This window comes from Crocodylus siamensis, chromosome 9 (assembly GCF_052110815.1).
Source record: "Crocodylus siamensis isolate JL-2025a chromosome 9, ASM5211081v1, whole genome shotgun sequence".
Classification (NCBI taxonomy): domain Eukaryota; kingdom Metazoa; phylum Chordata; order Crocodylia; family Crocodylidae; genus Crocodylus; species Crocodylus siamensis.
Window position 1 is genome coordinate 66,391,437 of NC_143403.1, and position 23,599 is coordinate 66,415,035.

The window sequence follows — 23,599 nt, forward strand, 5'->3', positions numbered from 1 at the left end:
ATATGACATCAATCTCTTCTCCCTTGTCCAGATGATAGGTCACCTGGTCATAGAAGGAAATGAGATTGGTCAAACAAGACCTACCCGCAACAAACCCGTGCTGGCTATCCCTTAGGATGTTAGCCTGGGCCAGTCCCTCAAGGATGGCCTCCTTAATAAACTTCAGAGGCACTACAAATGAAAACACGCCTGGTCAGAGCGGATCCATACAAAAAATGACAAGATACTGCATTCACAGTTCTGGTAGAACAAAGATGACAAACATTTGGCCAGGGTATGTATTTTCTGCGCATCACAATCTGGTGGGTATTTATTTAGTTGACACGCTGGCAGATGAGGATAAAAACGGTAGAGATGGTTGGAAATACAGTAACTTCTCTGGACAACCTAACGGGACCCAGCCTTGCTTCAGTGGGACCGGTGAACAGCTCTACTGCCACAGCAATCCACTCTGCCCACAATGAAACCATCAGAATAAACGGCTCATACACATGTCTGTCCCGGACCGTGGTATCCAGTGCACCAAATGCCCTCGTGGCAACTACGTGGGTGAAACCAGACAAAAACTATGCACCGGAATGAATAATGATCACTGAAAAAAGATAAAGGAAGACACGTAGGAGAACATTTTTCAGAGAAAAAACACCAGCTGACTTCACCGTTGTGCTCAAAGGAAATCTACCCAACTCCTTCACAAGAGGAGCACGGGGACAAAAATCCACCAGTGTATTGGACGCTAAGGAGGAGGGACTTAAAGTAGACAATGCCCTGATAGGTGCTATCACTCTTGACGGGTGATAACAACCTTCTTGAACAAACATCTCTCCTGCCTGTTGGCTACCCCACATTTCCTCTCATATCCCATTTTCATTTACACAAGCTTTTGTTCCATCTGCTATTTAGCTCGGTCGTTTCTGCTCCTCTCCCAGAGGTCAGAGGAAGGGTACTGATACCCCAAAGTTTGCCTGTATCTATCCAAACCATGCAGTTGGTCCAACAAAAGACAGCACCCACAAGAATTCGTGCCCCTTACAATAACCTCTCTCTTGTATTATAGCTTTTTTTAAATATTAAAAAAAAGAGAAAAAAAAAGGGTTTTGAAAATAGTAGATTTTGCTGGTTTCTGAATACCAGCTTTTTATGGCTTTGGTTTCACACTGAAAGCCCAAGTACCTTTTAAGCAAATGGAAAAGAAAAGAGAAAAAAACAGCATTCCTGAGATTTTTTTTCCCCAGATTGAAAAAATCCGACAAGATTTACCACTCAGTACTGAGAGATGTGCTTCTGTCTCAGCACTTTTTTGTCTAGGGAAACGCCAGGGAAATTGGTGGAGACAATCCAGAATCAGATCTGTATAACCATGAGCAGGGTTTCAGATGGGAGTCCAGAACTGGTGAGTGAGCTTGATCAAATCATCTCACTGCTCTGTGCCTCACCTTCCTCATCTGTAAAATGGGAGTTCTGATACCAGCCTCTGTTTAAAAGCACTTAAGAACTATGGGTGAAAAGCACCGTAATGGGCTCATTCTGGACTGTCTTTTATTCTTCTCCAAACTGAAAAAAACAAGCCAAGAGCCAGATCTGTTCCACCTACTGAACATTGAAATGGACTTAAGTGCCTGCATGCAATTCAATTCGATCCCGCTCAAGTCCACAACATCCATTGTTGCATCTACTTTTGTAACGTGCCATCATCTCACCCTTAAGACTGAGTCACAAGAAAGCTTTGAAGAGGAGGAGGACCCGCAAACCTTTTGCATTACTTACTTTTCAAGAATTCACGCAGGGGTGGAACAGCGTTGCACTTAGGCGCTAAATTCACTTATGCGCCCAACAGGTGGAAGTCGATCTGGCCTAAAAGAATCGGGTTAAAATGGGGATGCGAGGTACCAGGGCTTCTGCAGCTTGTCGGGAATGGCTCTCAACCCTCCCTGCTCCTCATCCACAACAGTATAACCCTGTGGTAAATTGTGGTAACAGCTGAGGGTAATCTCAGTTCATTCATTTTCTCTTTTAATAACTTCAAGGACACGGCGTCCTTCAGAATGGCCCAGAGCTATTAATTAACACCCTAACTCAAGATTCGGCATTTATGTCATACTGTACATCTCACTGCTTTGCTACTTTGTTAGAAACTGGTACCGTGGGGACAAATTCATTTCAGTGACATCCAGCTCAGTAGTTTTTTCTGTTCCATTTCTCATTTCCATAACCAGCTTCATAGTGTTGCTATTTACCATTTGTCTGCACTATTTGGGTTAGGCAGCCAGGCCCACAGTGTCTTAAGTACTACAGCTAGTTTCCCTGTTGACTGTTCAGTGAAATCAAATTGATTTTTCCGCAGCTGTATCCAACCACCTGCTCCACCGATCCCTGTCCTACACGGCGAGGTTGATATTCTAGGTTCATTTCTTCCTGACAACGTCAATTCTTTAATCTCTTCTGTTCCAATATAGTGTAGCTGCAAATGCACTAATCCTTACAAAGCCGACTGCTTTTTCTTCATTTCCTTACCTCTCTCCTATTTCTAAGGCAGTCAGAAAGAAGGTAATAAAAAAATGTGTGATCTTTCCCGCTTTATAAGTTTTCAGATATGAACGGCTCATGTGAGAGACACTCCACTTTTACAGTGGGCTCTTTCAATTTGATACTTTTTGGATTATAATTATATCAAGACAAAGTTTGTTGGGTCCAATTATACCAAGAAAAAGTTTGTTGCTGGAAATTATTTGTCCTTCCTCCTTTCCAGAAGCCTCTGTTTCTGATGTTATCATCATCCTAGTCCATCAAAATCCGCTCCATGGAGCTCAAGCACTAATCTCGCCAGGCACCCCTTTTTAGCACATGGATATATTTCACATTATCTCACTCCTACTAGGTATTAGAGAGCTTAACTATTTGCATTATTTTTATACCTGATAGTAGGTAGGGCAGGTTGACTTATTAGGATATTTATATTTATACATATACTCTGAGAGCTGCTCGGAGTGTCTCATGCATCAGCATCCCCAGGCTTAAAAATGGCAGTGGGGGCCCTTTAACTAAAGCTCATTAAACAAGCTAGATAAAGCACCCCAACCACCATTTTTAAGCATGGGGACACTGATACATGAGACGCTGGAGCACGGGAATTACCACGCTCCAGCAGGTATCTCTGCTTTTCAGAGAAGCACTTGTGCCACCTGGGAATACTTTGTGTTTAAAGCACTCTAGACTAATATTCATATTTGAACCTCCAAGCTAGTTAAAAAACATACCTGCTGTAAAACATCGGGGACTAATTTTTATGCAATATGACCATTTGCTTAATAGTCTATAGCCATGAGAAACCATGAGGTTTAGCATCCCAGTGGACAAAGCATCATGCTCCTTTTCAGTGCCTCTCTGCTTCTGAACAAGAGCATTTCCAGGTAATCAGTTCAGCTGGAGATTAATGTTAAAAATGAGGACAGTGCCCTAGTTGGATCTGCAGTGTTCGCTAATACCAGACTGTGAACCTTCCCTTTAGCCACTAATATCCCGCCAGCAAAGCCAATTTTGTATTGACATCTCATCCAACTGGATTCTATTAGTACAAAGTATTATGGCAACTGCCAAGTTTTCTCACAAGGTATGGCCAGGAAACAAACCTGTAGACAGAGAAAAGCTCTGCAAAGAGGGCTTGAAGATATAATTTTGTTCTTTGAAAAATTTGCATCTGTTGTACTGCTAAATGGAGCCTTTGAGCATCCAGGATGACATCCACCATTTTCTGGTGCACTCCAAAAGCTCTTGACTTGGGGCTCTTTCCCCTAAAGAAACCAACGTGAAGACCACGTTTCTAAGAGATCAGTGCACATCAATCTGTACCATGCACGAAAGTGAGAAAGCATTGTGACTGATAAAGATTAAATTGTACTCTGGGTATGCTAGACAAAGGAGACATCAATGAATTCTTAAATTCTGTCTGAAGACAGACACACAAAGCACCCCTACTGGAAGCCACTGTCTGCATCTATGTAAGGCCAAAATCTGAATCTGAAGATACTGTCTTAAGCATGTTCTTAAACCTAACAGAACAGAGGCCATAAATTGTACTGACCTATTCAACTCTACAGGTTGTAGAAGGCATCCTTCCTCTCTCAGAGCAGTACTGTACTATGCAGCCCTCCAGTGACTTCAATAAACTTTGGAGCAGGCTCTAAATGCATAAATCTCCAATTAGAGTGGGACCATGTAGGGGGAGCTGCATACTGAAGTTGAGTACTTCCATATTGATCTCAGAAACAAGTCCTTCCACGTTCAGGATAGTAAAACCAGAGTTAAGGAAAACCATATAACAACAAGGAAAAGTCAAGATGCCATGAACCACAACCACGACTAGAAGAGACTGGGTTAAAAAACTGACCGAGGCATCTAACTGCCCTTCTAAGTGCCCAAACCCAACACTTAGGCCTAAGTAGCATCCACAAAACTCATCCTGTAGGCCCCTAGCATCCCTAAGGGCCTTTGAGTAGGTTTGCACTGTACGGTGCAAAGCTAGGCCAAATCCTCCGGCCAGCTCTGAATGAGGTAGCTTGGGGACTGGCCATGCTAGTATAGTGCTTCATTCAGCCTAATTTACCCTGTTACTCAGCAGAGCAAATTAGCCTGGAAAGAATATTGTGCCAACGCGGTGAGATTGCTTCTGATACCTGAGCTAACTTGGCTACGGCTAGCTGCGGCATCTCTGTCTAGTTCTGCAACATGTAGTGTAGACACCATTTTGGCCTGAATTCTTCCTTCTTCCTGACTTCTAGTCTTCCTGCATGCCCACGTCCCATCCTTGCTGCCCTGAAGTGGAAACAAACCAAGACTGAGAGTCAAGCCTTGGTTTTGGAAGTGCACATAGGCAGGCCAATGTGAACAGCTGCTGTGCAGCCTGTATGTTGTTACAGGTGGGGAAGGTGACTCGGGCAGGTTGACAGTAACCTGACGGTTGACCCGAAATATCAGTGTAGCCATAGTCTACCCATAAGGCTTATAAATTCACTGGGCAGCATGGCGTGTAACAGTGGACTGCAATGGTCTAGTTCCTCCTCTTCAAAATCTAGGCCAAAGGATGTTTCAGTACTGAGATCTAAATGATTCCTTTCATTCTGGCCCCAGATCACTGGGGCTGCTTTCACTATCGTCTTTGGGGGCTGGGGGGACATCATCAGGAGTCAGGGCATGTGCCCGCCCTCTTCCCTGCCCAAGGAAACTGTTCTTCTGAAAATATCTGATATTCAATTTATTCAAACCAGATTTTTCCCCCTAGTGTTCTCAAACCCGGAGGCCAAAGGGCTTTTTCTTTCCTTTAAAGACACTCCCACTCTATTCTCTCCCTAAACCTCAAGTTCTTTATGTTAGCCGGGTGGCAGCCAGGTAACTGGTATTGGCTTCATCTGTGGAAGGACTGGCTGGCCCCCAGGCGATGCTCAGGACCTTGCCAGATCAAGCCCATTAGCATGAACTTAATGAGAAAATTAAAAAAGGGAAGGGCAGATGAAATTAAAAAGGGAAAGGCCTGGAGGGAACCACAACTGATCCTTAAAGGAGAAGAACTCCGGGTTTTAAGGACCAAGGTTTAAGGGGACAGCATCCCTTCTATTCGTGCGTTTGCGTGTTTATAAACCAGTCTGAACTGCACAGGTTGCACCCACCATGAAATGCGGACGTGATTTGGGCAAGTGCTCCGAGGCATGGACAAAAGGCGGTCGCCCCTTTTCAGCTCTGTCTGCAAGGTTGCTTTACGCCCGAGGGTGCAGCACAAGGCTTACCATTGCCAGTGGCACGATTCCTACAAGGTCCTTCTGGCAGATGAAGATTTCGGACAGGGCGACGTCTGTCATTCCCTTCCGCGGGTATTCCACCTGCCAGGTGATCGGCTGGGTTCCCGAGAGGCTGCTGAAGCTGGCTATCTCAAAGTTCATCTGCACGACCTCGTTGAACAAACTGTTACTTCTGGAAAAGGGAGAGAAGGAAAAAGGAAGAGCTGTGATATTCGCCGAGGAGGGCAGCCGAAGCGCAGCACGTAACCGGCTGGAAAATGCAGTTATTTATATGCAGATATAGGAACAAAGCCTTTCCCAATGCACGACTACTTCAGAGCATACAAACAAGGATGACTCAAAATGGGCTGACGCTGCTTCCCACCGCGGTTCGGACTGCTGAGATGCCAGCTCCGTATGCTGCCTCAATCCCAGAGGAGGGCATATGATGCAAGGAAATCTTTTAACTCAATGACAGTTTCCTGATTTATTTCACAAGTGTCACTAGATCATCACAATGACTGTTTCCCCTTTCAGAAATTAAGGCTCAATTCAATGCAATGGATGCAGATACAACCGTCTGAAACTGGTGCCACTCTGAACCCCAACTCTATTGTCTAGCTAAGGGTGAAGGATCATTATAGCTGCACGAACCATTCACAATGAAAGCCTATTTAATTAAAATCCACAGATACAGCATGGAGGCTATTTAAGACCAAGAGGGGAAAACCCAACATGTTTAAATAGCAAGGTTCAAAAGGTTATTCAAGCCTTAGAGGTACCTTCTAGAAAGTGAAAAGCCAGCCTTGGCGAAATCAAATTGAAAGACACACAAACTGTACATACGCAGGGAAAAACGTAATATGGAAATCAGTGAAGAACAGACTGCCAGAGACATAACCCCCAACCTGAAAGAAAGTCTCGCCGCGCATCAGAAGCAAAGACGATGCAAAGTACCTCTCAGATGACTGGGGAGTTAAGGGAGCCTTTTCGGAGGTTAAGGACACTACAGAAAAGCGAAACAATTTCTTTGCATCATTAACCGTATACTAATTCTCACACCACTTCCTATAAGCTTTTCCATCATAACGGTAAAACCTGATAATATAGCATATATTACTCCGTAATAATCCCATTTCCCCTTATGGCTCCATAACAAAGAAACCCAAGCCCCTGCACTCAAATAACACCTCAACCTTGCTCCCCCCCGCTCCAATCTTTGAAGGACTTTGCCTCCACGAGACCTTGAATCCAACCCGCTTCATTTTGTACCATAATGTCCCATTTCTGAGGGTCAGCAAAAGTCCAGGAACAATTAATCATGTGCCCAGCTTTTAGATTTCCCCAACTATTACCTTTCCCTCGCAGCTCTTGAGCAGTAAGTACCACGGTTTATTCTTTTAAGCTGTTCTCTGTGCCGTAGCTTGCGTGAATATGTTCAGAGGAAAACCTTTTCCATCATAATTATTGGTTCAATGATGGATTTTCCCTTCGGAAGGCTTACTTGGAAAAGTCTGAATACCAGGAAATATTTAAAAGTCTTTTGCTTGCACTATTCTGCCCGTCTCAAAAAGAGACACTCTACCGCTTGTGTGATGATAGCACACTTGCTTTCATGCATTTAAACACTGATTTGGTGTGCCAACGGGATAGATGTATTGGCTTAATAATTTCTCTCTTAAGATCGGCCCTTTCCCATTTGAACAGCTCACACTAAATAAATCTTATTGCTTGTAAATATAAGGCATCTGTGATAGTTGAGGTTTACGTATTTCTGGAATATCCAAAATGAATACGTATTGGATTGAACTTTGCAATTTATGTAAAGGCACGATTATATCCAGAGGCACCTATATCATCTGAGCGACGGTGAAGACACCATTATGCCTTAGATTAATAGTACCTGGAAAAGCTATTATTTTTACCATTCCTACACCTGATGCTAAGAAACCAACAGCATCCAATGTTTTTACTTATGACTGTCTGGCTCAGTGCTTTCAGGTATTTTAAATATAGAATAAATTCCAGCGCAACATCTGACCTGCTCGGAGCGATAATATATGACGGGAAAGCTTCCCTGATGGAGAGGCCGAACACTTTCCTAAACAGCCTGTGAGCAGATGTAAAACGTGCTGTATTATAACAGCAACAAAGGCCCAGCCATCCCGATGATGTGACTAGGGATTTTGAAGTGGAAATGAGCTCTGGTTCAATTCCAGCCAGAGCTCTGCTTCCTCAAACACTGTCCCACACAGCTGCTGTGCAGACACCTATGGCTGCCAGCTTCTGATGGGCCCCAGAGCTGTGCCCAGCCTGTCCTGCTTGCAGCACCATGCACAGAGATCCAAGCTAGCCCCGGTATTGGAAACAGCTGGAGTAATGTTGGAGTAATGCTCCACCCAAGCAACCACCACCTTTGAAACAAACCTGTCAGACCCATGTCGACCACTTCCCCAACAATGATCACATTTGCAAATTTTACACGGTATAATGGCCTTACTGGACTTGGCTGGGATGACCTGCGTGATGCACAGGAAGCTTGTCTGAACCTCTCCTACCATGTCATGCCATCACTGGTTTCCTCTCCCCTCTTCCATGGGGCGGGGGGGATTGAGAGATGATGATCAACAGCTGGGAAAGCAGCCGCTTGAAAAAAAAAAAAAAAAAAAAAGCCCTCCGAGATGTGTAATGGTTGAGAAAAAAACCTTCTTCTTGAAACACGTTTAATGTTCAGAGCTTGTTCAGTGACTGAAACAGCAATTCCTTAATATCTAACACTTAGAACTGCTCAGCAGCTGGAACAGCAAGTAATTATCAAACTTTTTTTAAAGTACACAGCACGAAGTGATTGCAAATGAAGCTTCGTGCAGCAGGAGCTTCCAAGGAAGTGCTCAGGGGTCGGAGGATGAGCCGGATTTGATCGGAGTGAGCACTCCCCTGGGCCAGGTCACTCCACGGGTTGATTTGGATTTAAAATCTGTTCGTCATTTAGGGCAGGATCGCCAAGTGGCCGACACACCTGCACAAGGGGCTAAGAGCTCCCTTTGCTCCGCTTTGATGGCCACCCGCTGGGCTTTGGTTCAGAGCGTAGAGGAGTTTGTGGGGTGAGCTGAGAAACTGGTTATACTTTTACTGAAACAGATAGTAGTTACTGGCCAGCGCAGCTGAGACTGCACGTTGGAGAGGGGATTATTAATTTATTATTGGCGTAAACTAGCAGCATATAACAACCTCCAGAGAGCAGGGAGGAACTGTGCCTCGCGGCATGTGTGTGTTTCTGAGAACCAGGGTCCTAGGAGAAGGTTTGGATTTTTTTTGGGTGGGGGGAAGGTGGAAAACTCAGGGAGAAACTCCGCCATATAACTCGACATGTTATTAACAATGTGGACAAAATGCATGTTTTTGTGCCTTTGCTAATTAGGATTCCTGGGTCTCAAATTTGGCCCATCACTGAGCATTCATTAAAAATCATTTATTGATCACCCAAGTGTTCAGGGTTTGAGTCATTATTCCCTGGAAGGAGCCTTTCAAATGTCGACAAATAATAGCACTCTTGCACTGTCTGTTTAGTTCTGACGGGCAGAACAAATCCGCTACGAGACAGGGGCTTTGGACTGTGTGAACCTGACCCAGAAGCAACCCCACTCTCGGTGCTTGACTGGTATCACTGAGGATGGGGGTCCACAGCAGGTACACTTTTACTACCAAAGGTCAAGAAGTAGCTATAAAATATGAAGGGTATTTTGCTTTACCAGCACGGACTGGTCAGGGCTGAACTGAACCTGCCGTTCGGATCAGTGGTCCTCAACCTTTTTGAGACTTGAGGTATCCCGCATTGGATGTGAGGGACTTGTGGCACCCTGATTGGGAATACTGGTTGGCTTAGATTTACCAGGGTGACCCTTGAAGAGAAATCCAAAAAGAAACACGGATTAAAAATGTATTTCACTGAAACCAAAGGATATTTTCACCTCCCGAAAATCTAATGTAATACTCATTTTGCTCTCCAATTCTATCTGGCTTGACAGAGACGACTAAAGGCAAGAGCAGTCCTTGCTAAATGGTATAAAAATCCCAAGGAATGTATCCTACAGAAACAAAGGACCTTCAACCCTTTGAGGGCTGAAGGAGCATCTTACTGATAGCATCTTATCCTGCACACAATTTCATTTCGTTTCATGAGCTAAAGTGTGTTACTACCTAGTAGGGAGATTCAGTTCACCAGGAGCAATAATCCATACTCCAACCCCAAAATGATGCCTGCCCTTTCTTCTGAAGGCCTCCCGCACTCTCACGCCACCTCCTCTGGAGTTGCTCACGGCGGTGGTTTTGCCATTTTCCTCTTCCAATCCTCCTTTCTCCTTTCTTGAATAGCATTGCATCCAACTTCCCTTTCCTCCTCTGCACATTTTTGTCACTGAATGGCCACCCAAACCATCCCTATCAGTCTTTCTCCCTGTTTGCTCTCCTGATGCGCACACTCTCTCTTGCAATCTCCCACACTTGTCCTCTGTGCCTGAAGCCATCTTTGTCTATCTTCATCAATTCCTTGCATGAAATAATTGGCTAGATGATTCTTCCTTCACCGTTGTCTGGTCTCCCATGCACCCATCTCTTTGCATTTCTCCACTGGTTTCCTCCTCTTTTATCTTATTAAGAGGGTCCTACCAAGCTCATGGCACAAGTGGGATGCGCGGCAGCTCCTTTAATCTTGCAGGTTCCCCTGTGCACCCACCCCTGCTGATGGGCAGAGGGGCCCCACTGCTCGCTCCCGATCAGCATAGAGGGGAAAACCGTGGTTTCAGATATGGTCCTGTTTTTGCCTCCTGGCCAGTCAGCAGCAAGCAGCAGTGCCACAGGGGATCCTCAGCCAATCAGCGTTGGGCAGGGGGCGCACGGGGGAACCTGCATGATTAAAGGAGCTGCAATGCAGCCCACTTTTGTCATGAATTCGGTAAGGCCCTACTTATAAAACTTAAGCCTGTTTTGAAGGCCCTTCATGGCCTATCCCGACAATGGCCAACGATTTGTTATCGGCTAGGTACAGACATACAAAAAGCCTGCAGTGGAATCGATACAAGTTACGTGGTTTTATGCAAACAGTGTAGTTTAGATCAGCTGTGAACAGACCACACATTTGCCTTTTGGTGGTGGTGGGGAAATCTTAGACTGGTTTCTACCATTTTTAAACCAGTCTATGTGTGCTGAACGTCTGTTCTGGTCTGGGTATAGGCTGGTTTCTGATACACTTTTACCAGTAAAAGTGTAATTTCTGTACCTGGTGTCAAGATATCACTTCCTATATCCACCAGTTTCCAACACCAACATTTTTCAATTGAGAAACTTTAATGTTTTTCCCCCCATCCTGCTCCTCATGCTTTAAAGTAGCTCCCCATAAACACGCACAAAACTACACCATTGCCTTCCTTCATCCTCTCATGCTTCATGATGCCTACAATAAACCTTGACAAAAGTGTCTTTGCTGGTGTACCAATACCACCTTCTAGTCGGATTAGTAATGTATCACTGTTTCGTTGGTTTTGGGTTCATGGAGTTATAGAAAATCAGAGTTGGAAAGGATCTCAAGAAGGCACATCTAGTCCAACCCCTTGCTCAAAGCAGGACCACCCCCAACTAGATCATCCCAGCCAAGGTTTTGTCTAGCCAGGTCTTAAAAACTTCCAAGGATGGAGACTCCACCATCTCTCTGGGTAACTGCTTCCAGTGTTTTACTACCCTCCTGGTGAGAAAGTTCTTCCTAATATCTAACCTAAATTTCTCTTGCTGCAACTTGAAACTATGCTCCTTGTTCTGTCATCTGCCACCACTGAGAACAGTCCCGCTCCACCTTCTTTGCTGTTCCTTCATAACAGTCCAGCTCCAGCCTTCAGGTAGTTGAAGGTTGCTATTAAATCCCCCCTCAGTCTTCTCTTCTCTAGACCAAATAAACTCAGTTCCCTCAGCTTTTCCTCATCAGTCATGTGCCTCAGCCCCCTCACCATTTTTGTACCCCACCGCTGGACTCTAATTTGTCCACATCCTTTCTGTAGAGGAGAACCCAAAACTGAACACAGTACTCAAGATGTGCTGAATCGAGAGGAATAATCACTTCCCTCTACCTACTGGTGACACACCTACCAACGCAGCCCAGGATGCCATTAGCCTTCTTGGCCTTCTTCATTAGCCAGCTTATTGTCCACTGTAACCAGCGGGTCCTTTTCTGCAGAGCTGCTGCCCAGCCAGTCAGTCCCCAGCCTGTCCCGGTGCATGGGATTGCTCCGTCCTAAGCGCAGGACTTTGCACTTGTCCTTGTTGAACCTCATGATTGGCTCCTTTTGGTCCAATCCTCCAATTTTTTGAGGTCACCCTGAATCCTAGCTCTACCCTCCAGTGTATCTACTACTCCTCCCAGCTTGGCGTCATGTGCAAACCTGCTGATGTTCACGCAGCATCTAGTACAATGGGGTCTTGCTTCATTATCAGCACTCTTATACACTACACCAGAGGTAGGCAACGTTTTTTGGCCAGAGTGCCAAAAAAACCACAATGTCTATCTTGGAAGGTGCTGAAGTGCGGACATGCCCAGAGAAGCTGTTTGCAGCTTCCTGGCTGCAGCCGGCCCAAGGAGCCCGGTCTGCTTGCAGCCTGCCAGCCGCCTGCTGGGAGCAGCCTGGGCTCTCAGTCTGGCAGCAGCTGCTTACAGCCCTGGCTGGCGGTGGTATGCCGAGCAAAATGGCCTTGAGTGCCATGCTTGGCACACTTGCCAGGGGTTGCTGACCCCTGCACTACACTACTATAAATAAACACCAATAACAGTGACTAGGCAACAAAAACGTGCGGATAGCTAGAACAGCCTTGTCTTTTGTTACTGAAAACAATGGTTGGAAAGCTAAAGAAATCCTCTGAAAGAGCCTCAAAAGAGCAGACAAAAACAGAGAGGAAAAGGTTTACAAACATAGAAGCTATCACGCTCCATTTACATGTCCCAGGAGGTATTGTTTTTTGTTTTCATCACAAAAGACAGAGCCGGGGCCATGCCTTAGGATACACCTTTGGAAGAGAAAAACAATGAATTGTGCAGCAAAGGGAAATCTTTCCTGTTGTTGAAGTGAACACCAGAGGGAGCTGTAAGAGGTTGGCGGCTGGTGCTAACATGCGCTGTGCACATTTTCCCATGAAAGTCTCCAAGCACGTATAGTTCTGGCCGTAAAAGAGAAAAGGAAAACTGAGAAGCAGTAGCCGCTGGATTGGATCCCCAGATGATTAAATCGCAATAGCTTCCCTGAAGCTGATGAGTGTTATCCTAGTTTACACCAGCTGATGATCCACTTTGGTGTGCATATCTTTCAAGGTTAGGCCTTTTTACTTGAAGTCTGGCCGAGTTTCCTCTATGCCATTTGCCCGTTTCTTAACTGTATCAATCCCTGCCTCCTTAGCATGTTGCTATTAATCACAAGGCATTTTACTCTACTGCAATCAATGCTCTTTGTGCTGGCTTCAGCAGGTGCAGCTGAGGAGGGAAGACACTGAATTTTCCCTTTCTGTAACTTAACCAGGTCAAATTTACAACACGCTTCATATGTACCAAACTCCAATAAATGAGAAGCTGTTTGACAAAGGTAAAGAAATATTCAGAACATTTCAAACACAGAGCTGGTTGAAAAGCGTAAGGGAAAAGTCACAAAATGCTAGCCCTCTTCTCTAGAGACACTGAAAAATGTCATTGAAATTTTGAATTTTAACTACTATCCACCTACCCACCTCACAAGGGATCTAAGAAGGCAGACTAATAAAACTAAGTAGCAGCTAATAAAAACTCATGATTCATAGCAAAGTGTGCTATAATTGGGAAAACACAAACATGCTTTGTAACTTCACCTAGCTCACCCGTAATAATACCTGAATCATTTAGAGAGGACCAGTGTTATGGCAGCTAAACCTGAAGTCTCTCTAAACTGTCTACAACCAGGGACTAGAAAAGTTATGAGGCTGATGATGAGTCTGAGTCTGATGAGTCCCAAACCATGAGATTAGGCTGTATCCATATCATGAACATGTTTAAATCTTGAATAAATATTGCATTCTTTTAATCTGCATTCTACTTTTTGGGTCTGGTGTTTTTCTAGGTTTTATCTGCGATGAAAAGTACAATTTTTAAAAAATTAAAGCAGAGATTCTTATGCAATCACGTGACTCCAGGAGCTGGGACTTCAAGTATCACATAATTTACTGCGACTAACACTTTACTCACTGGCCTGACACTGACTTGAAGCACATCCCCCATAGAATGGACTGGAGGGTGAAAATCCAGCCCTAAGCAAAGCAAACGAGAAGGGGGGTTAAGTGTCCTGCGGCCCCTTGCTAATTTAGATAACAAATACCTCGTATTGATCCAACCGGTCCAGCTTTAATGGTGGTTTAATAAACTGGCACACTGAATGCATTTTCCACCCTGACATGAAGTATACTTTAGGTTAAAACAACTAAGAAGTGCAATTAGCTCTAAACAGGACACTAGTCTTTCCCCTTGAAGGCCAGAGATGAGCTATTGGGAGGCTAAATTCTGTTCTCAGTTATTCTGAAGGCAGAATGACTCTGCTGAAGACAACAGAACTACTCCATCTTTACCCTGTGAGAACACAGCAGACATCAGCCATTCATTATTACGCATTTTCCAGCCAGTTAAATGTAGATAATGTAGGAAAGAAGTATTGTCTTATACAAGTGCCTGCTTTTCTTGACCATACCTGATAGCTGAGTTATATATACTGGATCCTTCTGGATCTACCATCCAGAACAATCATAATAATTCATAGAAAACTGAATTTTAGCAGTGGAAATGTGATCAGAATCGAGCCAAGTCAGTCAGTCTGCAAAGTTTTGAAGGGTAATGGCATACTGAGGGCAGATGTCCACTGGCACATACCAGCTCTCTTCCATAGAAGATAGGTAACAATCAATTCTGGCTACCTTTGACCTTGTCACCTGGCCTAGGGACAGACATTACACATAAACTGATTTAAGAGATCAAAAACTGGTTTGTGTAACAGAACATAAATTCAGAGCACATAAACCAGTTTCAAAATGGCTGAAACTGATTTAAGATAAACCTGGCTGAACAGTGGCGACATGTACGGGGTACATGGCAGTGCACGTGCACCCCCTGAGAGTGCCAGTGCACCCCCCGACTGTTCATGCTTGCCGCTTAGGCGATGGACAGTGGTGGCAGGTGGGAGTGCCAGTGCCCTCCCTGCAATCACTGCCCTCCACCAGCCAATCGCTGCATCTGCTTCTGGGCGTGGCTGCAGCTGCTTCTGGGAGCGGCTGCAGCGATCGGCTAGAGCTTGCTCCTAGAAGCGGCCGCAGCCACTCTCAGAAGTGGCTGCAGCGATCGCAGCAACCAGCCATTGTGGGATTCCCCACAGGACACCCCTCCCAGTCAGTGGGACTGGTCACGGGGGGGGGGGGGGCATGTGCTCCCCCCAACTAAGGTGGCACCAGTCGCCCATGTGGCTGAATGATGTATCAGACTTAACTGATTTATGTCAAACAGGTTTATGCAACATTTCTCCCAGACTCCTTCCTGGTTTAAGTTAAACCAGAGTCCCTCAGCATCCCAGATGCTTTGCAGCCCTGGGTTGGGCTGTGTTGTCCGCTCCAGAGAACAGGGCTGACCCTGCCCCTCTGCTCCCTAGCCAGAGCTCCCCCTGACTTCCCCCTGCCCTTCTCCCCCTTGCTGCTCGCTGCTCAAGAAGGGATCCCCCCATCTCTCCCACCTCCCACAGCATGGACCTCAGCCCCATGGACCCTAGCCATGTGGTGTGCTAGCTAATGCTGAAAGGTGTCTGTGTGTGTGTGTCTCCAATTTCACTGGGACAGGACAAAGGCAGACAGGCCAGTGTCTGTTTAGGGCTTTTTGGAGCTAATGAAAAGGTCAGCTGGTAATGTCCCTCTGTTTCTTCCTTGGAAAAAGCTGTTTAAGAGCAGGTTGAACACTGTGTTATCAGCCCCCTGCTGGCTCCCTCACCTGTCAAGTTTGCAGACAGTATGAAGAAGCAGGGAGAGGGAGATTGAAAAGCTCTGTATCATCAACAGATGCATGCACACCCCCGCTTTGCTTTAGAGTGCTAGCTGGGGGCTGAGGGCTGGCAACACTCCCACTTCCTGAGCAGCGAGTGGGGAAAAGCCTGGGATGGTGCAGGCAGAGTGGGGGTTTAAGCCCCACCTTAATCAGAGCATCCTGCCAGGGCCTGACCACGTCCCATTTTAGCTCAGCATTGTGGAAGGGAACGGAGGTCAGCATTGTAGAAGGGAATGGAGGGCTGCTCTAGCTCCTCCACCCCACCGCTCCCAGCTTCTAGCCTGATCTCTACCCAAAAGATTGAATAAATTCAGGCTCAGGCTTTTTTAATGTCTGTCCCTAGCCCTGAAGGCAAAAGGCTACATAAAGCACCACCAGCCACCTGAGCTACCCAGTTCTCTTTCAGATGACTAGACCAGCAAATGGAATACCAGCGTTTAATATCTATTTCTCCCAGCAGTTACTTAATAAAGGATGCAAGGAAGGTAATCCTTATGCAAAGCACTGGAGCCTACATGGTAATTAAGGGAGAATGCCAGCTACTAGAGACAAGATGCAGAGCTGAACATCCTATTTTGCAATATTAGGCTTGACCTTCAGCATTAAACCCTAAAAATCTTACACAGTAGAAAGAAGGGGTGAATTAGTTGGATAATTAACGGATTTGGGTGGCCATACTTTTATGACAGACTGCTGCACTAACCACGTTTGAAGAAGATCTTTAATGGAAAATATCTAATGCATGACTTGAGAAACTCCACACGCGTGGCACAGCAGAAGCATTTATTTTTTACCCAGATAATCTAATCTTTTAACTGAATCGACAGTACAGCCAAATTAAAGATTAGCAAATAAGGATCCTCCTATTTACATCTCAGAGACTGATCCATAACATAGCCCTTTAGATTGAGGTACTACATTGGCACCCAGGAGAACTCAGTGTGCTTCCCATTTCTGCCACGCGCTCCTTGCATAACTTTAGCCCATCACCAAGTCCCTTAAACCAGGTATTAAAGATCTTCAGTGCCTCCAAGTATAAAAGCTGTCCAAGTGGGATTTGCAAAAGCATCTCTGTGCCTAATTCCTATTGAGTTAAATAGGGCTTAAATATCTAGGGGTGTTTGAAAACCCCATTTGGCACCAACATACATCTTTAAGCATTTACAACACTTTAAAAATTGGGGCCCTGGGTCCCTTGTTCTCTGCTGAGCTGCAATTTGCTCAGTGCAGGGGCTTCCACATGCCACGTGCAGGGGCAAGGCAGCCATTGCCATGATGCATCTGGGAATGGTCTCGATGGAACGATATGCCAGCTGGAGGCTGGTAGCATGCAGACGTTGTCTCCTCATTCCCCCAAGTGCCCCTCAAGGCAGGAAGCACAGGAGATGGGTATGCTTCATTAAGGTGCCCTCAGAGCTCCAATCAGCCAGAAAAATGTGTCTATTTTTTTGCAATCGGCCTGGCAAATAGTGGCTAGAACCAGAGACAGAATCTGTCCTTTACCCACTCAGTGCTTTGTTTCTGTACCGGTAGAATAGGGATAATAATAAAACCTTTCTTCCAGCCTTTTAATGTCCTGTCTGGTTAGACTGTAAGGTCCCTAGGGCAGGGGCTGTCTGTTACTTTGAATGAGTCACTGTGCTCATGCTCGTACTTGTACGGCCCCTGATCTCGGATGGCAATGTGAAGCGCTGCCCTCGCACAACTGATAAACAACACTTTGTTTTTAAAAGCACAGGAATGCACTAATGCTTCCGCAAGGGTGTCTGGAAAGCCTCTCGCCTCCCTGATTAAGAGACGCTGAAGTGGATCACAATACTTCACCAACGCCATGTGCCTTCGCACATCCCCTTTCCCCTAGCTGCACGCCTCCAAATCTGTGCTGCAGCAAGGGAAGCGGACACCCCGATCTTCTCCAGGGTTACATTATATCCAACCATCGAAGTGCTGAGTCTGCTCGTCCCTGTATCCAAGCAGGAGAGTGAGACCATTACTCCTATCAGATAAAGGCCTTGTGCAAACTCCAGGCTCGAGACATCAGCCCCTCAAACTTTTATTTGGCTGTCTGTTTAATTTGATGGAGATATTAGTCTGCTCAAGTCTTAGAAACTCAGACAAGAAGAAAATCTCAAGAAATAAGCTCTCTCAGTGATTCATCACTTCTTCCCTCCTTCGAGACCTGGGTGTACTCTCTTGCTTTCATTCAGTGCTGGAATTTCTCCAGAGATCTTGCAGGCAAGCAGGGCCTTCCTCTTTTAGAGATATTGAATGCTGAAGTGCTGCAAAATGTCTAAGCAAGATCACTGGAAAGGAGGCCCCTGTTCAGGAGTGCTTGGAGGAGACACAGTCTAAGCCCCTGGCTTTCAAATAAACTTTGCGTTTTCAAAATGTCAGCAGCAAAAGGAACCTGGAACCCTTCCAGCCATTAGCATTAGATTATATGCCTGCTTCACCCTGCTAGAAGCAGCAAGGAAGAGACCAGATTAAATATGCAAAAGCATATTTTACAGTTCACTTTTAATTGCTTGGTTTAGCAATTTGGGGGCAGCAGATAAAACGTGCTCAGCCACAGACATGCATTTTTGAAAAGCGGGTTAAAGGCTTTGTCTCTCTGACCCAGCGTCTGAGGTGTCTTATTTGAATGCTTTCTCCCAGGGAGGCTATTGGCTGGCATGTACGGCACAATGCATCGCATGTTTTTTAACATGGTTTCCTAACCGCATGCGGTCTTGCCTTCTCTTTCCACCTGTATTCAGTTCTGTTAGACTCGAAGCCTTGTTTCCAGAACGGGTGGCATCATCCCAAGGTGAGTCACTGAGTACCTCTTTCCTGGATGCCTCAATCTAGGCACTGTGGGTGCCCCTGGCTTGGCACCCAAAGACAGGGACACGCACAGTTAGTGGATACTGAGGATGGCGTGGCTGCAAACCTTTGAAATTGAACCCAGGTGAAATTCCTTTCCATTCGCTGGAGCTAAATCAAGCAACGACCCCCCCATAATGACTCCAGTTTCTGCCACGATGGGCTCAATTTTTTCCAGCCGCCAGGCAGTAACAAGGGGCTGCCCAGATGATGGACTGATCTTGCAGTCTCTGTTTTTCACTCCCCTTTTAAAAAAAAGAAAGGGTTGCATCCTTACTGCAAATTTCCAGCGAACCAGCCATTTATCTGCATTATTGCATGCCTATGCCTTTGGTAGCCATGCATTCTCTCTCTCTTGGTGTTGCTGTATCTTATGGGTATAAATGCAAATAATTAGGCTGCGATTAAGCTAGTTAGACAAGCAAGTGTATTATCAGTCACGTGTAACAATGAACAGATCATGAGGCATTTGCTTAAATATAAGCATATGTGATAGACCCAGGTAACTTAAACACCAAGCTCTAACAGTCTACAGAGTCTAGTTACTACAACTCTTTCAGCACTGCTCTTCTTCCATCGCGCTTGCTGCACTGCTGCTAGCCAATATACTGGATCCATGAAATCCATCACCGTTCATCAGAGAGAGCAGCTGAATTAGTCTCTCGGGACATATTCAGAGAGGCAAACAGCAGTCAGATTAGGAAGTGTTTATGTTTCCTAGAGGCCACTGATGAAAATAAAACTTTCTCTTTATACATTTACAATGATGCAAGATTGTTGAATATTAAGGGAAATGCTAGGGAAATGGAGAAAGATTAAAAAAACCCCAACCACCCCAAAACTCTGTACCCTCAGGACTGATTTACTATTGTTGCATCATTTTCTCTTGGGGAAAATAATTTTTCAACCATCCTGTTCAGCGAAAGCAATGCTTGTCTCTGACAATCCTCTCCCCTCCCCAAGACTCAGTAAATCTCTGGTGTGATTGCAGCTCCTTTTGCCTTCTTGATGCAGGTGTTGCCACAACTGTACAGCTACAGCTATCTAACAGGAGTCCCAGTTTGGCAGAAGCACCTTTTAGACATCTCTGAAGCTGCCTAAAAGGAGAATAAAAGGTGTTGAAAGGAGCCATATCCTTTGAGGAATCAGCTTAAGGGCTACAATTTTATCTGAGGGTAAATTCACTTTGTGTAGATGCCTCCTGACCGAAAGCTGCCAGAAAAAGGAATAATATGATGGACCATCTAAGAGTTAGAAGGTATCGTCCCAAGGAAGGGGGAAGACACTGTTTCAGTCCTAGCACAGTCGAGGTGCTGCAATTCTTTGTTAGGAAGGAAGCTGAGGCAGGTTTGCTTTTGCTTCTCTTGGTCTCAAACCACGTCTTCAATTGTCATCTTCTTGTCTGATACTTGTCCGACACGTAACGGCACCAGACACCTGTTGGCAATGGGCTAATGTCCCTAAAACCAGGATATTAAACAATACACCCCGCACCACATAATTTTTGGAACTCCTTGATATATAGTACACCTCACCTAACTTGGAAGTCTTCAAGAGGAGGCTTGACAGTCACGTGGCTGGGGTCGTCTGACCTCGGTCCTCTTTCCTGCCAGGGGCAGGGGGTTGGACACGATGATCCATTGAGTCCCTTCCGACACCATAATTTATTAATCTATTTCCAGCTCTTTGCACACAAATGGTCTTGAATCTTATGGGTTACGGTGCAGTCACTAGGCAGCTACAATAGTGCACGATTGAGGTTAACTGCTGTCCCATCAGGAGACACCTCAACCAGTGATAATGGGCCAAATGGTGAACATGCAATGTGAACACAAATCAAGCAAATATTTGTACTGAAATGAGAGGAGGGAGGAGGAGGATTGACATGGGGAGGTGCAGACGGGCAGGTGGAGACCAGCCCCAGGGACTCGATTCTGATCCAGTGTACACCAGCAGGATGCCGGTGCTGTAGAAGAACACAAGCTGGCTCATCACGAACAAATATGGCCTGAAGTCGTCCTTGACAATGGGAAACAGCAACCTTCTTCCTCCACAATCTCTCTGCAAGCTCTCGTGGTAATGGAATATGAATTTGCAGGGGCTTATTAATCATAATTTCCTTTTCCCAGCAGGAAATATGGGGTAGGTACCATATTCTACCATCTCATCAGGGCGTTACAATTCTGTGGCATGCTGGGGCTAGGTACAGACATCTAAAAATCCCGAGACAGAATATAAGTTACGCAGTTTTCTGTAAGCGGGGTAGTTGAGCTCGGCAGTGAACAGACCGCGCATTCTCATTTGTGATTAGCAGGGAAATGATTTTATAATGGACACGCCATCTCAAATGTGAGCTGATGGACAGCTCTACACAAGGATGCCATCTAGTACTACTTAGCCTGACAAAGGGTTTTTGAACCCGAAAGCTCACTTAAAAATTGTTCTCCAACTAGAGTTGGTCTAATAAAAGATATCGGATTCACCCAAAGAACCTCGTCTGCATCAAGTACTACTGGCACGCTGTCACCTTGGTGAAACCACAACCGATGCTAAGGCCATGAAGTGTTTTTCAAGACAAGGAGCAGATCTGGCCTGGCTGCAATTAAAGCCAGCTGGAAAAATTCCAACAAAACTTTCATTTTGGCATCCGTCAGTGAGTTCGAACTGGTATATTTTGTGGAGAAAGCTCAAAGTTAAGGACATTCCCCTGGAAACCAGATAGAAGCCAGGCAGGCTTTCAGGGCCCACGGGGTAGGCAGACTCTCTGGACCTGGAGCGGCAGTCCCATTTGCAGAGCATTTCAATATTTTTGGTTTGGTTCAAGGTTGGAACTTGAATTACCTCCCTCCACACAGGTTTCCCTGCAGCAGTTAGACAAGCCAATTCTTTATGGAGGCTTTATGAACAGGATTACGCTCCTTAACTCCTGGACTAAAACAGCTTTTGTTAACTAGCATGATTACACAGGTTTTTCCTAAAGTCCTGGTATTTTCTGTAGGCTGCACAACACTCGCAAAGCAACTTACCGCGGGAAGGGGAGAACAACACGTCCGAGCAGAACTAGAGAGGGGTTTAGATGGACAAAACATACGGACCCAAACTGGAAAGGAAGCAACAGGACTAACTCTTGCAACAAAACGGGTGACAGGTTTCAGGCCCACAAATGGACAGAAAGTCAGCGTTATCATTTATGCAGCACCGCTATGCCTTCAACAGCACATTGCCCTCCTAATGCCACACTAGGGCATTTGCTCAGCACAGACTCAAAGGCCAGAGCACCATTAGCTTAATCAAGATTAATACTGCAGGCAAGGCTGCACTGTAGGATTGATAGGTAGCTCAGCCGAAGTTCACTGTTATTGCCTGAGCACAGTAAAGCAAAAGAGGCCCTTCTCCATATTCCCTTGACACGCGGTGGCAGTACTGTCACTGCTAAAGTGCCTCGCACATGCAATTAACATTTTTAGGGAGTCATTTGAAAGGATGCTGTCAAGGCTGATTGGTCTGAAATTATACCAAGTATGCGGAGTTTGGATCTGTGCATATTTCAGCATCCCTGTAGTTCTGTTAGCCTCCTTGCTTTGCCTCATCTCTGAATACCTGTATTTTCTCCCTCATTATTTCCTGGTACGCTGCCGTGCAAATATAGGTCCTTTGCGTACTAAGAAGTCCTCTCCCAACATGACATTCCCAGATAATACTACAGTTAAGGCGGCTCCAAAGTTTTTGGAAGAACTTAATTTGAGGGGGAAATGACTTTATATATTACATGTTTTGAAGGAAGCATTTGCTTTCCACAAATGTTTTCGATTCTTCGTCGGAAAATGGAAACCCCTTGCATTTTCTTGAGTCTTGCTAAAAACGTTTGACGTTTGGGAGCTGCTGGGCAGAAAACTATTGGTTTTCATTTTCAAGTTTTTGAGGTTTTTATTTTGTTTTGTATTTTTTTTGGACAAAACTACACATTTTCCATAGATCATCCCCGCCCCCCCCCCCCCCCCTTAGATTTTCCATGGCAAAAATTCCTAGGGTCCAGCTACTCCTCTGATTTTGATGTCACTGCTGAATACTATGGAAAATAATTATGGTTAAGAATTAATGATGGTGAAGAATCAGCATTGTTTGCATGGAGAGGGAAAAAAAAGCCAGGATCTTTGTTTCCTACCATTTCTTCTGCCATTGTTGCTTAGCGCACAGGAAAAAGGGAAGGGAAATATAGAAAATATCTGGGATAGGAGCAGAACTGTCTCTGAGCTGAATGTTCATCAAAGCTATTAAGAGATGCCAGCTGCTGCTTAAAGATTTCATTGGACAAGTGTTGAACATTTGTGTTTGCAGCTAAAATGTTTCTTCTAAGAGCTGATAGTGGACATCAGTTTTCAGGCAGAGTGCAGATGCTTCTGTCTGACTGTCAGACACCAAAAGAGCAATGTGTCCTCAATATTTCAAGAAGACAAATGAAGGAGACACGATCCTAATGTTAAATGGCCTGTGAGAAAAGCAAGCGCCAGCTTGACTGAGAAGATGCTTTACTGATAATCCCTGAGTAAGGACGACTTTTGAGTGACACGTCTGAGCAGTCTTGGTCCTATCAATTTTGTCTCGGCAGAGTGACAATTAGGAAGCATCTTTGGCTGTGGGCCTGTGTTCCCAACTGGGGCCTTATGCAACTCTCGGTGAAGTCAGTGGAAAGTTTCCCACTGACTACAGAATTGTCTTTGGAGCAAACCCTTGAGAAGCAATTGGTTTGTGTGAACTCAAGTGGCCTTTCATTTCTAGGACCATACTCCTCATCTTAACCTGAACCCTAACAAGGGGCAGCAGAGTAGAAGAGGATGGGGGACAATTTTGAGAAAACCCCGAAAGGCAAATTTTTTTTTTTTTT

The 23,599-nt window shown here is 45.2% G+C and overlaps 1 protein-coding gene across 3 annotated transcripts in view; it reads right to left on the reverse strand.

Annotated features, from left to right (window-relative positions):
- The window catches only part of TMEM132C (transmembrane protein 132C), a 291,319-nt gene that overhangs the window by 68,691 nt on the left and 199,029 nt on the right, over positions 1-23,599 (reverse strand). For all 3 annotated transcript variants that reach the window (XM_090062397.1, XM_090062398.1, XM_090062399.1), the window contains one exon: positions 5,781-5,964. In XM_090062397.1, the coding sequence (XP_089918523.1) occupies positions 5,781-5,964 (184 nt within the window). The remainder of the gene's footprint in view (positions 1-5,780; positions 5,965-23,599) is intronic.